This window comes from Sminthopsis crassicaudata, chromosome 4, assembly GCF_048593235.1.
Source record: "Sminthopsis crassicaudata isolate SCR6 chromosome 4, ASM4859323v1, whole genome shotgun sequence".
Lineage (NCBI taxonomy): Eukaryota > Metazoa > Chordata > Mammalia > Dasyuromorphia > Dasyuridae > Sminthopsis > Sminthopsis crassicaudata.
Window position 1 is genome coordinate 309,142,193 of NC_133620.1, and position 14,574 is coordinate 309,156,766.

At 33.8% G+C, this 14,574-nt stretch overlaps 1 protein-coding gene across 1 annotated transcript in view; it reads right to left on the bottom strand.

Moving 5' to 3' along the window:
• The window catches only part of DNAH9 (dynein axonemal heavy chain 9), a 572,299-nt gene that overhangs the window by 307,696 nt on the left and 250,029 nt on the right, over positions 1-14,574 (bottom strand). The window contains exon 30 of the mRNA XM_074264740.1: positions 11,735-11,873. Coding sequence (XP_074120841.1) covers positions 11,735-11,873 — 139 coding nt within the window. The remainder of the gene's footprint in view (positions 1-11,734; positions 11,874-14,574) is intronic.

The window sequence follows — 14,574 nt, forward strand, 5'->3', positions numbered from 1 at the left end:
CTGATGAAAAAAACTGGAAATAAACAAAAAGTTTGATCTCCAAATATAGGATTCAAGAGAAACATAAAAAGGTAAAAAGAAATCTTGAGAACTATATTTCTGTATGAGTACACATAAAGAATATATGTGTAATTTGGTTTTACTGTTTTAATTAAAAAAAAAAAAGATAAGAGTTGGAAAGGAAATTGTACCAGAAAAAGGAAAAAGTGGGGGTACTACATCTCATGAATAGGCAAAGAAACCCATTATATCTGAGGGAAAGAAGGGAGGAGGAAGAACATAGTATGTACCTTGCTCTCATCAGAAATGGCACAAAGAGAAAAATATTAGACATATTCAATTTACAGAGAAACTTCTTCCACCTCATTGAAAAGTGGGAGGAGAAAAGTGAAAAGGGAAGGAGTAATATAAATAGAAGGGAATACAGAAATAGTGAGGAAAAGGGGTAAGAAAGGGGGAAGGAAAGGAGAAAACATAATCTGAAGTTAACAAGAGAGCAGGAAATACAGAATTAGTCATTTTAACCATAAATGTGAATGAGGTAAACTCTCCCATAAAGAAGAGGCAGATAGCAGACTGGATTAAAAGCCAGAATCCTACAATATGCTGTTTACAGGAAACACACTTGAAGCAGGGCAATGCATACAAGAGTAAAGGTAAAAGGCTAGAGCAGAATCTATTTTGCTTCAGGTGAAGTACAAAAAAGCAGGAGTAGCCATCCTGATCTCAGATCAAGCAAAAGAAAAAAAAATTTATCTAATTAAAAGAGATAAGGAAGGGCACTATATGTTGCTAAAGGGTAGCATAGATAATGAAGCAATACCAATATAAAACAAATATGCAACAAGTGGTGTAGCATCTAAATTTTTAAAAGAGAAGTTAAGAGAGCTACAAGAAGAAATAGACAGCAAAACTATAATAATGGGAGATCTCAAACATGCACTCTCAGAATTAGATAAATCAAACCACAAACTAAATAAGAAAGAAGTCAAAAAAATAAATAGATTACTAGAAAAGTTAGATATAATCAATTTTTGGGGAAAACTCAATGGAGACAGAAAATATTACACTTTCATTTCGGCAGTTCATAGAACCTATACAAAAACTGACCATATATTAGCATATAAAAACCTAAAATTTAAATCCAGAAAGGCAGAAATAGTAAATGCATCCTTTCAGATCACAAAGCAATGAAAATTACATTCAAGGAAAAGCCAGGGGGAAAAATAATTGGAAACTAAATAATCTCATACTAAAGAATGATTGGGTGAAACAGCAAATTATACATGCAATTAATAATTTCACCTAAAAATGACAATAATGAGAAGTAATACCAAAATATGTGGGATGCAGCCAAAGCGATAACAAGGGGAGATTTTATATCTCTAGTGACCTACTTGCATAAAATAGAGAAAGAGAAGGACAATGAATTGGGCTTGCAACTGAAAAAGCTAGAAAAGGAGCAAATTAAAAACTCTAAGGCAAATATTAAACTTGAAATTCTAAAAATAAAAAGAGAGATTAATAAAATTGAAAGTAAAAAACCTATTGAATTAATAAATAAAACTAAGAATCAGTTCTCTGGCAAAACTAACAAAATAGATAAATCCTTGGTAAATTGGATTAGAAAAAGGAAAGAGTAAAATCAAATTGTTAGTCTTAAAAATGAAAAGGAAGAACGCACCCTAATGAAAAGAAAATTAGAGCAATAATAAGGAGTTACTTTGCCCAACTTTATGACAATAAATTCAATAACCTAAGTGAAATGGATGACTATGTCCAAAAATATAGGCTTCCCAGATTAACAGAGGAGGAAGTAAATTGCTTAAATAGTCCCATTTCAGAAAAAGAAACAGAACAAGCTACTAATCAACTCCCTAAGAAAAAATCCCCAGGACCAGATTAATTTACATGTGAATTCCACTAAAAATTTAAAGAACACAACTCCAATCCTATATAAAGTATTTGAAAAAAATAGGGAATGAAGGAGTCCTACCAAATTCCTTTTATGACACAGACATGATACTGATACTTAAACCAGGTAGGTTGAAAACAGAAAAAGAAAATTATAGACCAATCTCCCTAATGAATATTGATGCTAAAATCTTAAATAAAATATTAGCAAAAAGATTATAGAAAATCATCCCCAGTATAATATACCATAACCAAACAGAATTTATACCAAGAATGGGGGGCTGATTCAATATTAGGAAAACTATTAGCATAATTGATTATATCAATAACCAAATTAGCAAAAAACATACTATCATCTCAATAGATGCAGAAAAAAGCATTTGATAAAATCCAACCTCCATTCCTATTAAAAATACTTTCAAGCATAGCGATAAATGGACTGTTCCTTAAAATAGTCAGTAGCATCTATTTAAAACCATTAGTAAACATCATATATAATGGGGATAAACTGGAACCATTCCTGATAAGCTCAGGAGTGAAACAAGGTTGCCCACTATCACCATTACTATTCAATATTATATTAGAAATCCTAGCTTTTAGCAATAAGAGTTGAGAAAGAGATTTTTTTGTATTATTATAATTTCTTATTGACAGAACATATGCCTGGGTAATTTTTTACAACATTACCCTTTGCACTCTCTTCTGTTCTGACTTTTCCCTTCCCTCCCTCCACTCCCTGCCCTATATAGCAAGCAGTCTTATACATGTTAAATATGTTATAGTATATTCTAGATACAATATGTATGCAGAACTGAACAGTTCTCTTGTTGCACAAGGAGAATTGGATTCAGAAGTTAAAAAAAAACCTGGGAAGAAAAACAAAAATGCAAATAGTTTACACTCATTTCCCAGTGTTCCTTTTCTGTGTGTAGCTGATTCTGTCCATCATTGATCAATTGGAACTGAATTAGACTTGGTTAATACTCATTTCGCAGAGTTCTTTCACTGGGTGTAGCTGGTTCAATTCATTACTGCTCTATTGGAACTGTTTTGGTTCATCTCATTTTGAAGAGGGCCACATCCATTAGAACTGATCATCATATAGTATTGTTGTGGAAGTATATAATGATCTCCTGGTCCTGCTCATTTCACTCAGCATCAGTTCATGCAAGTCTCTCCAGGTCTTTCTGAAATCATCTTTCTGGTCATTTCTTACAGAACAATAATATTCCATAACATTCATATACCACAGTTTATTCAGCCATTCTCCAATTGATAGGCATTCACTCAGTTTCAGTTTCTGACCACTACAAAGAGGGCTGCCACAAATATTCTTGCACATACAGGTCCCTTTCCCTTCTTTAAAATCTCTTTGGGATATAAGCCCAGTAGTAACACTGCTGGATCAAAGGGTATGCACAGTTTGATAACTTTTTGGGCATAGTTTCAAATCGGTCTCCAGAATGGTTGGATGTATTCACAATTCCACCAACAATGTATTAGTGTCCCTGTTTTCCCACATTCCCTCCAACATTCCACATTATCTTTCCCTGCCCAGGAAATTCCCTAAGCCAATCTGACATGTGTATAGTGGTATGACAGAGTTGTCTTAATTTGCATTCACTGATTAACAATGACTTGGAAAATCTTTTCAAATGGCTAGAAATAGTTTCAATTTCTTCGTCTGAGAATTGTCATATCCTTTGATCATTTATCAATTGGAGAATGGCTTGATTTCTTATAAATTAGAGTCAATTCTCTATGTATTTTGGAAATGAGGCCTTTATCAGAACATTTGACTGTAAAAATGTTTTCCCAGTTTATTGCTTCCTGTCTAATCTTGTCTGTATTAGTTTTGTTTGTACAAAAACTTTTCAATTTGATATAATCAAAATTTTCTATTTTGTGATCAATAATGATCTTTAGCTCCTCTTTGGTCATAAATTCCTTCCTCGTCCACAGGTCTGAGAGGTAAACTATCCTATATTCTTCTAATTTATTTATAATCTCTTTCTTTATGCCTAGATCATGAACCCATTTTGACCTTATCTTGGTGTACTGTGTTAAGTGTGAGTCAATGCCTCGTTTCTCCTATACTAATTTCCAATTTTCCCAGCAGTTTTTGTGAAACAGTGAATTCTTATCCCAAAAGTTGGGGTCCTTGGGTTTGTCAAATATTACATTATTAAAGCTATTGACTATTTTGTCCTTTGAACCTAACCTATTCCATTGATCAATTAGTCTATTTCTTAGCCAACAGCAAATGGTTTTGTTAACCACTGCTTTATAATATAATTTTAGATCTGGTACAGCTAGGCTATCTTCATTTAATTTTTTTTCATTAATTCCCTTGAAATTCTTGACCTTTTCTTTTTCCATATGAATTTTGTTGTTATTTTTTTTTTTTAGGTCATTGAAATAGTTTTTGGGTGTCTGATAGGCATAGCGCTAAATAAATAGATTAACTTATGTAGCATTGTCCTCTTTATTATATTTGCTCACCCTATCCAAGAATATTTTCCAATTGGTTAGTTCTGACTTTATTTGTGTGGAAAGTGTTTTGTAGTTTAGCTCATATAGTTCCTGATGTTCCCTTGGTAGATCGATTCCCAAATATTTGATACTATTGGTAGTTACTTTGATCAGAATAAGTCCTTGCCCCATGTTGGGTACCAAAATGTAATGTCCTGTCATCTCTCAATTGTAATCCTTCTCTGGGAGGAGATTTCTTTTCTGTATAATCTTTTTCTCTGTGAGCAGGTTTCTTGGGAGGCTTCTGGAGCCTTCCCCTCCAAAAATGTGGGATTGCTGAATTTGCATATCCTCGGGATGTCTTCTCTTTGACTCAAACCAGACTGAATCTTCCAGACTCTAACTTCTCCTTTTTTCCTCCCAGAGAATGTGCTTGTGAGTACTCCAGGGGCTTCTCGGAACAACTTACAACCAATGAATTTGCTCCTTTTTAAAGGCGTGTAAACTCCTTTTCAGAAGTTTAAAAGTATAAGGTTTGAACTAAAGGTGTGAACTCTGAGCTAGAGAATTGTTAAGTACCGACTTAGCATCTAGTAAGAACCTAACAAATTATGCAGATAATTTTCCTAATATTGAATCAGCCTTGCATTCTTGGTATAAATTCTATTTGGTTGTGGTGTATTATCTTGGGGATGATTTTCTGTAATTTTTTTTGCTACTATTTTATTTAAGATTTTTGCATCAATATTCATTAAGGAGATTGGTCTATAATTTTCTTTTTCTGTTTTCAACCTACCTGGTTTAGGTATCAGTACCATGTCTGTTTCATAAAAGAAATTTGGTAGGACTTCTTCATTCCCTATTTTTTCAAATAGTTTATATAGCATTGGAGTTAATTGTTTTTTAAATGATTGGTAGAATTCATATGTAAATGCATCTGGTCCTAGGGATTTTTTCTTAGGGAGTTGATTGATAGCTTGTTATATTTATTTTTCTGAAATGGGACTATTTAAGCAATTTACTTACTCTTCTGTTAATCTGGGAAGCCTATATTTTTGGAGGTAGTCATCCATTTTACTTAGGTTATCGAATTTATTGGCATAAAACTGAGCAAAGTAACTCCTTATTATTGCTCTAATTTCCTCTTCATTAGTGGAAAGTTCTCCCTTTTCATTTTTAAGACTAACAATGTGATTTTCTTCTTGCTTTTTTCTAATCAGATTTACCAAAGTTTTATCTATTTTATTGTTTTTTTCATAAAACCAACTCTTAGTTTTATTTATTAATTCAATAGTTTTTTTTTTGCTTTCAATATAATTAATTTCTTCTTTTAATTTTAGAATTTCAAGTTTAGTATTTGATTGGGGGGTTTTAATGTGGTCTTTTTCTAGCTTTTTAAGTTGTACGGCCAATTCATTGATCTTCTCTTTCTCTATTTTATTCAAGTAAGCCTCTAAAGATATAAAATTTCCCCTAATTCCTGCTTTAGCTGCATCCCACAAATTTTGGTATGATGTCTCATCGTTGTCATTATCTTGGATGAAATCATTAATTATGTGTATAATTTTTTGTTTCACTCAATCATTCTTCAGGATGAGATTATTTAGTTTCCAATTACTTTTTGGTCTATTTACCCCTAACTTTTTGTTGAATGTAGTTTTTATTGCATCATGATCTGAAAAGAATGCATTTACTATTTCTGCCTTCTTGCATTTAATTTTGAGATCTTTATGTCCTAATATATGGTCAATTTTTGTATGGGTTCCATGAACTGCTGAGAAGAAAGTATACTCCTTTCTGTCACCATTCAGTTTTCTCCAAAGATCTATCATACCTAATTTTTCCAATATTCTATTTACCTCTTTAATTCTTTCTTATTTGTTTTGTGGTTTGATTTATCTAATTCTGAGAGTGCAAGGTTGAGATCTGTCACTATTATAGTTTTGCTGTCTATTTTTTTCTTGCAACTTTCTTAACTTCTCCTTTAGGTAGTTAGATGCTATACCACTTGGTGCATATATGTTTAGTATTGGTATTTCTTTATTGTCTATGCTACTCTTTAGCAAGATATAGTTTCCTTCCTTATCTCTTTTAATTAGATCAATTTTTGCTTTTGCTTGATCTGAGATAAGGATGGCTACCCCTGCTTTTTTGACTTCATCTGAAGCATAATAGATTCTGCTCCAGCTGTTTACCTTTACTCTGCATTTATTTCCCTGCTTCAAATATGTTTCCTGTAAACAACATATTGTAGGGCTCTGGATTTTGATTCAGTGTGCTTTATGGGAGAGTTCATCCCATTCACATTTACTGTTAAAATTATTAATTCTGTATTTCCTGCCATTGTATTATTCCCAGATTATGCTTTTCTTTTTCTTGCTCCCCCTTCTCCCCTTCTCCAGTATTAAACTTATGGGCACCACTTGCTTTGCACAGCTCTCCCTATTTATAATCCCTTCCACCTCCTTTGAAACCCTTCACCTTTCTTGTACCTTTCCCTTATTACTCTTTTCCTTTACCCTTTTCCTCTCCCACTTTTTAATGAGGTGAGAGAAGTTTCTTTCTAAACCAAATATGTCAATTATTTTCTCTTTGAGCCAACTCCGATGAGAGTAAGATTCACACAATGTTCCTCCCTCTCCCTAAATTCCCTCAGATATGGTAGGTTTCCTTGGCTTCTTCTTGGGATGTGGTTTCCTTCTTTTTATCTCCCCCTTTCCATTTCTACTTCCCTTTTTATGTTATATCAGTAAAATCAAATTAAACATGTACTCTTTACTCTTTATATATATCCATAACAGAAATACAGTTCTCAAGAGTTTTGTTTTGTTTTGTTTTGTTTTACTTTTTTTCTGCTTCTCTTGAGTCCTATGGTTGGAAGTCAAATTTTTTGTTTAGTTCTTGTTTTTTCCTTAGAAACAAATGGAATTTATATGTTTCCTTAAATGTCCATCTTCTTCCCTAGAAGAAAATGCTCAACTTAGCTGGGTAGCTTATTCTTGGCTGCATTCCAAGTTCTTTTGCCTTTTAGAATATCAGATTCCATGCCCTTCAATCTTTTAATGTGGAAGCAGCTAGATCTTGAGTAATCCTTATCGTGGCTCCTTGGTACTTTAATTATTTTTTCTGGATGCTTGTAATATTTTTTCCTTAGTCTGATAGTTCTGAAATTTAGCCACACTATTATTTGGAGTTTGTATTTTAGGGTCTTTTTCAGGTGTTTGATGAATTCTTTCAATGCCTATTTTACCTTCTTATTCTATTACATCTGGGTAGCTCTTTTTGATGATTTCCTGTAAAATAGTATCTAAACTCTTCTTTTTTTCATCATAATTTTCAGGAAGTTTAATAATCCTCAGATTATCTCTCCTAGATGAAAAACAGCAGACCTGGATTTTTCTAGGTTTTTCTAAGTAAATAACATTTTTTTCCTAATTTTTCTTTTTTTCCTTTTTTTTCTTTTTTTGGTTTTGCTTTACTGATTCTTGATGTCTCAATGAATTATTCGTTTCTATTTGTTCAGTTCTGATTTTTAATGAGTTATTTTCTTCATTAGTTTTTTTAACTTCTTTTTTAATATGTCCAGTTGAATTTTTAAATGAGTTGTTTTGCTCTATAGAATTTTTTCCCATTTCATAAATTTTTTTTATTGTTATTTTATTTTTCCAGTTCACAAATCTTACTTTCTAGAGAGTTCGTTATCTTTTCCAATTCATCTTTCAGGAAGTTGTTTTCTTTTTCCACTTTATCAAATTTTTCTTTAAGTGAATTATAAGCCTTTTTTGTATTCTCTTGATTAGTTTCTCTTTCCTTTCCCCTTTTAGTTCTAGCTCTCTTTTAAGATTTTTAATAGTTTCTTCTAGGAGAGCCTTGTGCTATGGGTATCAGGTTATATCCCACTTTGGAATTTTGTCTGGAGACTGTCTGCTATTAATCTCCTCATGGTTGAAAACCTGCTCTCTTTCTGTATAGAAGCTATCGATAGTCCATTTGGCTTTTTTACTCATTTTTAAAAGCCCTTAGGGTCTGCCTTGAGGCCAAGGAGATTAACAGCTTCCTCTGCAGATCAGGGATTGGTATATGGACAGTAGCTATCTTGACAATGGGCTGCAAAGAGCAGCCAATCTGTGGAAGTGCTTTGGGAAAAGCTCCTCACTGGAAATGTCTCTGTCCTGAGTATCACTGGCCAAGATGGGGAAGTGCCCTGCTAAAAGCCCTGTTGTGTGGATTAGCAACTGCCTTGGGGCTAGAGGGTGAGCAGCGAAAGTGTCATTATCCCAGGCAGAAGCCCGCTCATTGGTATTACTAGCTGCCCTATGAATAGCTCCTCACTGCACTGGAAGTATCTCTGCCCTGGGGAGCTGTGTCTCACTTTGGAAGTTCTATTGCCCTAGGCCGAGCCCTGCATTGTGCAGATTAGAGGTTGCCCTGGGCTGCCCCCCCCCCCCTGCTGTGCAGATTTGTGACTGCCCCAGGCAAAAACTCCGGGCTGCAGAATACAGTTGCACAGCTGTGCTGTGTCTGTGCTCAGTCACTTACTTTTGGTTTTGAGTGGGTGTAGCCATATCCTGTTAGATTTGAGTTTTTTGGCGTACACTCTACCTTTGGCTTTAATTTCTCTGCTGATCTACTGCTTTGCAACCAAAGCAGAGCTGCCAACCTGTGGTAGATTCCTGCCCATATATTTTCCAGCCATGGAGACTTCCCCCGCCCCAATCCTCTCAGTATGCTAGCCTCTCCTATCTCTCTGCTTGCACTGGCCTGCTCCTGCTGCTCAGGACAAACTTTTTCTTGGGATCTTCCAGATTATCTTCGGTTGATAAATTGTTACACTTCCAATCTTCGTGAATTTTACCAGTCAAGCACTATTTTTGAGGCTGAATTTGGAAATTAGTGGTGAGGGTATGAGAGGAGCCTGGAATGTTGAGTATGCCTTCTCTACCATCTTGGTTCCACCCCCCCCCATTAAAGAGATTTATAAGAGAACTCTATTAAACTTTCAAATACCAGTTAATTATATAAATTGGTAGAAAAATAAGAAAAAGAAGGCATCCTACTAAATTTTCCTTTGGTGTAAACAAGATATTGATATAACACAAAAATGAGGTGCATGAAAACAATATTAGAATTAAGAGCAGAAGAGTGATTTAACTCATTTTTAACAACAGCTTGCCTCGATTTTTTTTTCTCCTTTTGCACAGTGTAATCTCAGTTGGATGTAAGATTATAGGCTCATAGCCCTTTCCAATCAGGCAGGCATTTCCAACTTCCCTTGGTTTGCATTATTATCAACTGAAGTAAAATAAATATTTTAAAATGTTTTTCTTCATCTTTATTTCTTCCCTCTAAGGCTTCTTTTTTGTGCTTTATAAAATACATAATATTTTAGTAAACCAAACATATAACTATTAAACACCTAGCATGTACAAGATCTTGTGTTAAGTATAAGATTTAAGGCAAAAATGAAACATTCCCTACCATCAAAGGAGGAAGCCACTCTTTCTAGGGAAATGGTGCAGACAAAGACATAGAATATATATGTATATATATATATATATATATATATATATATATATATATATATATATATATATATATATATGTATATCACAAAATAAATACAATGAAATGTTGAGATAGAGGCCACTGGTGTTTGGAGGGATAAAGAAAAAGCTTCAGGGAGAAGGTAACTCATGAGCTTTCTTTCGAAGGAAATTACCAATTCAAAGAGGCCAATGTAGGGAGAAAGTCTGGGGGACCCTGGATACAAAAGGCATAAAAATGGGAGAGGGTGGGTTGCAAGTAAGAAACAAGCAGTAAGAAAGCTGGTGAGACTGGTAATACCAACTTACTTAAGACAGTGAGATGGTGCAATAGGTAGAATGAAGTTAGGCCTGGAGTCATCAAGACCTGAATTCAAATATGGACTTAGATCCTAACCATTAGTGTGACTCTGGGCAAATCATTTCATTTCTGTGTGTTTCACCTTCCTACTCTGCAAAATGAGGGTAATAAAAGCATTTACCTTATAGAGTTATTGTGAAGATGAAATAATGTGCTTAAAACAATAGGCACTTTATAATAATCTAATAAGTAATTCAGAATAATCAAGGGCTTCTATGGTGCTTAGCACAGAGCCATAGTAGGCATTATATAAATGCTTTTCCATTTTCCAGAATGGGAAGGGAGAAATAAATTGGGTCAGGTTGTGAAAGGCCTTAAAAACTAAATCGAAGAGCTTTGATTTGATTCTAAAGGTGATAGGGAGTCATTATAATTTACTGAGTAATGGTAAAGATGTGTGCTTTAGGAAAATCACATTGGCATCTGTATGCAGTATGAAATTGAGTGGGGAGAGACTTGAAGTAATGAGACCTACTTTGGACGCCTCTGCAGTTTTCCATATAAGAGGATATGAGGGCCTGAAGTAGTTTTATCATATGAATAACAACAAAAAAGAAAATAGGAAAAATGTGAAAAATGTTGTGGAGATATAAAGGACAAAAATTGGTGACTAATTGGATATTAGAGTTGAGAGTGTGACAAGTTGAAGATATTGCCAACATTGTGAATCTGAGTAAATGGAAGAATTTTCATGCCAACAACAGAAATTGGGAAATTCAGAACAAAGGTGAGTTTTGACCATTAATCAATCTGCAAGTATTTATCCATGGTACTATGTGTCAATCACTATGAAAGCTGCTTGGGATACAAATACAAAGAAGGAAATAATCCCTACCTGTGAAACTTACATTCTATCAAGGAAGATGAATTGTATTATGCTATGATACATGTAAAAAGAATACGTTTAAATGGAATATAAATAAAAATAAATGTTAAACCAAATTTAGTGATGAAATCAGGAGTATTTGGGGTGATCAGGAAAAGTTTTATATAGAATGATGATTGAAATGGCTTTTTTAAGGATAAGAAGGATAAAGATAAGAAATAAAGATAAGAAAGAAAGGATAAGTTGGAGGCAAGGTGGGAGTGTATTCTCAGCATAGGAGATAGTTTTTACAAAGGCTCAGAAATGGAAAAAGTCCTATATGCAAAACATAAGAAGAATAATTCGACTGGATCACAGGTACCATTATACCTGCTTCCTCTTAGACATAAAATAATGAGGTAAAGATAATTTTACAGATATTATAAAATTTTGTGGGATAAAACCCATAGCTGGAACATAGACAATGGAAAAAACATTCTCTTCAAAAGAAACAAATAGATATTGGCATAAAATCACAATGTTTTAAAGGGTATGGAAGCCTATGTCTGTAACAATCACAGAGGATGGTGGTGGTATCACACAAAGGTCTTTTTCGAATCTACTTTTTAGGGAACTTACCTGTTTGGACAGGAGCTCTTTACAAAGCTGGTAAAGAGTAATGAATTTTTTGGCCAATTGTCGTGCCTCAGTGAATCCTTCAGCAACCAACATGATTTCACAGATTAACTCAAAATCTGGTACCACCATAGCACAAGGTCTAAGCATAGACAGGAAAGGAATGAAACAGTTTTTGAATTAAACAAAAGAAAACATCTTATATGTAGTGGGGGGAGTTGAGGTTAGACATAAAGAAAAACTTTATGATGAAGCAGGGTGTAGCAACTGAATTTAGTTATTAAGTGAAGTGGTAGTACATCTTTCTCTGAGAAATTTGAAAATAGAAGATTCCATATCTTTCTTATTTTCTAGACATAATTGTCTAGGCCAATTTATTTAAAAAACATACTTCCAAGTCTTTCATTTTCTGAATTCCTTATGCATGGTAACCACCATCTGACTGATATTCAAGAACTATTTCTTTTTTTGACTTTTGTACATTAGGAAATGACTAGAAATATAGTAATTTCTCCTAATGAGTCCATAAAAATGATAAAATTATTTTGTCTCTACATATAAAGAACCTGAGGTCTAATTGAAGCTGGTTTTGAATTCTATAATAGATTGAAGGTAGCATCATGCTTTTAATGAACATAATTGCATTTTATTATGTCTGATTCTATAAAAAGTTGTTGTATAGTGGAATTCTGAACAATATTTCTCTATCACTTCTCTTTTGAAGTCCATGACATTTTTCTGTACATGTTCTTTAATCCACCACTAGTGTTGGGCAGCGCACACAAAGTTTCATATATTCCTTTCTGGAGGAAGCTCTTGATGGTAGTTAAGAAGCTTGTGAGCAATTTCTATTTGTAGGCTCTAGGAAAAAAGAGCTCAGTACATATTATTAACTGCTGACATTTTTTGCTGCTGTGCTAGAGATGGCTTTGGGGGGCAGGCTGGGAAGGGAAGATGCATTCACACATTGTACTTCTAATCTATTCCATGAACATTTGAAATGCCAGGGAATCAAAAATCTAACCTTTGCCTTCTTTCACATTCCACTTAATTTGAATATTGAAAGCAGGATATAATAAGTGGTTGTGGTTCTACAACTGACCAAGTCAAGATATACTATTGACGGGTTGCTTATGAAAGTATTATTACTAGGTATTCCTGACCTAACCCAATCTCCTTATTTCATAGATGAAACAGTGTCACAAAGATATGATATTTGAAATGATTTTAGCAGTAAAAATAAGTGAAGATCCCAAGGAAATACTAAAGAAGGGAAAGGGACCTGTATGTGCCAAAATGTTTGTGGCAGCCCTTTTCATAGTGGCTAGAAGTTGGAAAATGAATGGATATCCATCAATTGGAGAATGGTTGGGTAAATTATGGTATATGAATGTTATGGAATATTATTGTTCTGTAAGAAATGACCAACAGGAGGAATACAGAGAGGATTGGAGAGACTTACATCAACTGATGCTGAGTGAAATGAGCAGAACTAGGAGATCATTATGCACTTCAACAATGATACTGTATGAGGATGTATTCTGATGGAAGTGGATATCTTCAACATAGAGAAGAGCTAATCCAATTCCAATTGATCAATGATGGACAGAATCAGCTACATCCAGAAAAGGAACACTGGGAAATGAGTGTAAACTGTGAGCATTGTTTTTTTTTTTTTGTTGTTTGTTTGTTTGTTTTGTTTTGTTTTGTTTCTCTTCCCAGATTATTTTTACCTTGTGAATACAATCCTTCCTTTGCAACAACAACAACAACAACAAAATTCGGTTCTGCACATATATATTGTACCTAGGATATACTATAAGATATTTAATATGTATGGGAATGCCCCCCATCCAGGGGAGGGGGTGGAAGGAAGGAGGGAAAAAATTCAGAACAGAAGGGAGTACAAGGGATAATGTTGTAAAAAAAATTACCTATGCATATGTACTGCCAAAGAAAATGTTATAATTATAAAAATTAATTAAAAAAAATAAGTGAAGATATAATGAGGACATGGCATCCAAGTTGAGTCCAAAAAATGTCAACAGTTAGAAAAAACAAAAAAGCACAAATCTTTTCCAGGAATAGAAAATAATGTGCACAAAATCACAGAAGTGGAAAAGAGAGGACAAAACAGGAATTGCAAACAGCCTAGTTTTTTATTGTTGTTTAGTGTCAAAAAGATAAGCTATATGAAATGATATTAAAATTCACACAGTGGCAGAACAAGAACTAGAAACAAGACCTTCTTATTCCTGGTACAAGACTTTTTAAAAAATGCTTATTGTTTATTGTTAATAGAGTCACTATATTTACTGTTCTATAGTGTTTAGTAGTAGAGAAAGACCTGACTTCAGAGCCAGGAAGACTTAACATACTATTTATGTGATTCTTAACAACTCATTAAACCTAATGTACAAGTCAGCTCTCTAAACTGATGAACTTAGATAAACCATTGATGAATTTCTCAGAACTTATTAACCCTAAACTTCTACTTAGTGTTTCTTACTTATGTTTTTGCTTGGCTTAACCTTCAAGAAGCCAGTTACTTCCACACTATGCTTCTACACTGAATGATAGTTTTTAGCAGAAAAATCTAGGTCTTATTTCTTCGTATTTTTAGAAGGATCCTATTCAATTATTCACTCATTAACTTAAGAAATATTTACTAAGTGCTCAATTATACCAGCTCCTTTGCCTGATACTTAAGGCTCTTCATAATCAAACAACAACAAAAACTGGGCTGCTTTCATTTTCTCAGTTTTCTTCTCCCTTTTCCATTTCTGTGATTTTGTGCACACTGTTCCTCATTCCTGGAAAAGATTTGTGCCCTTTTTCTTTTT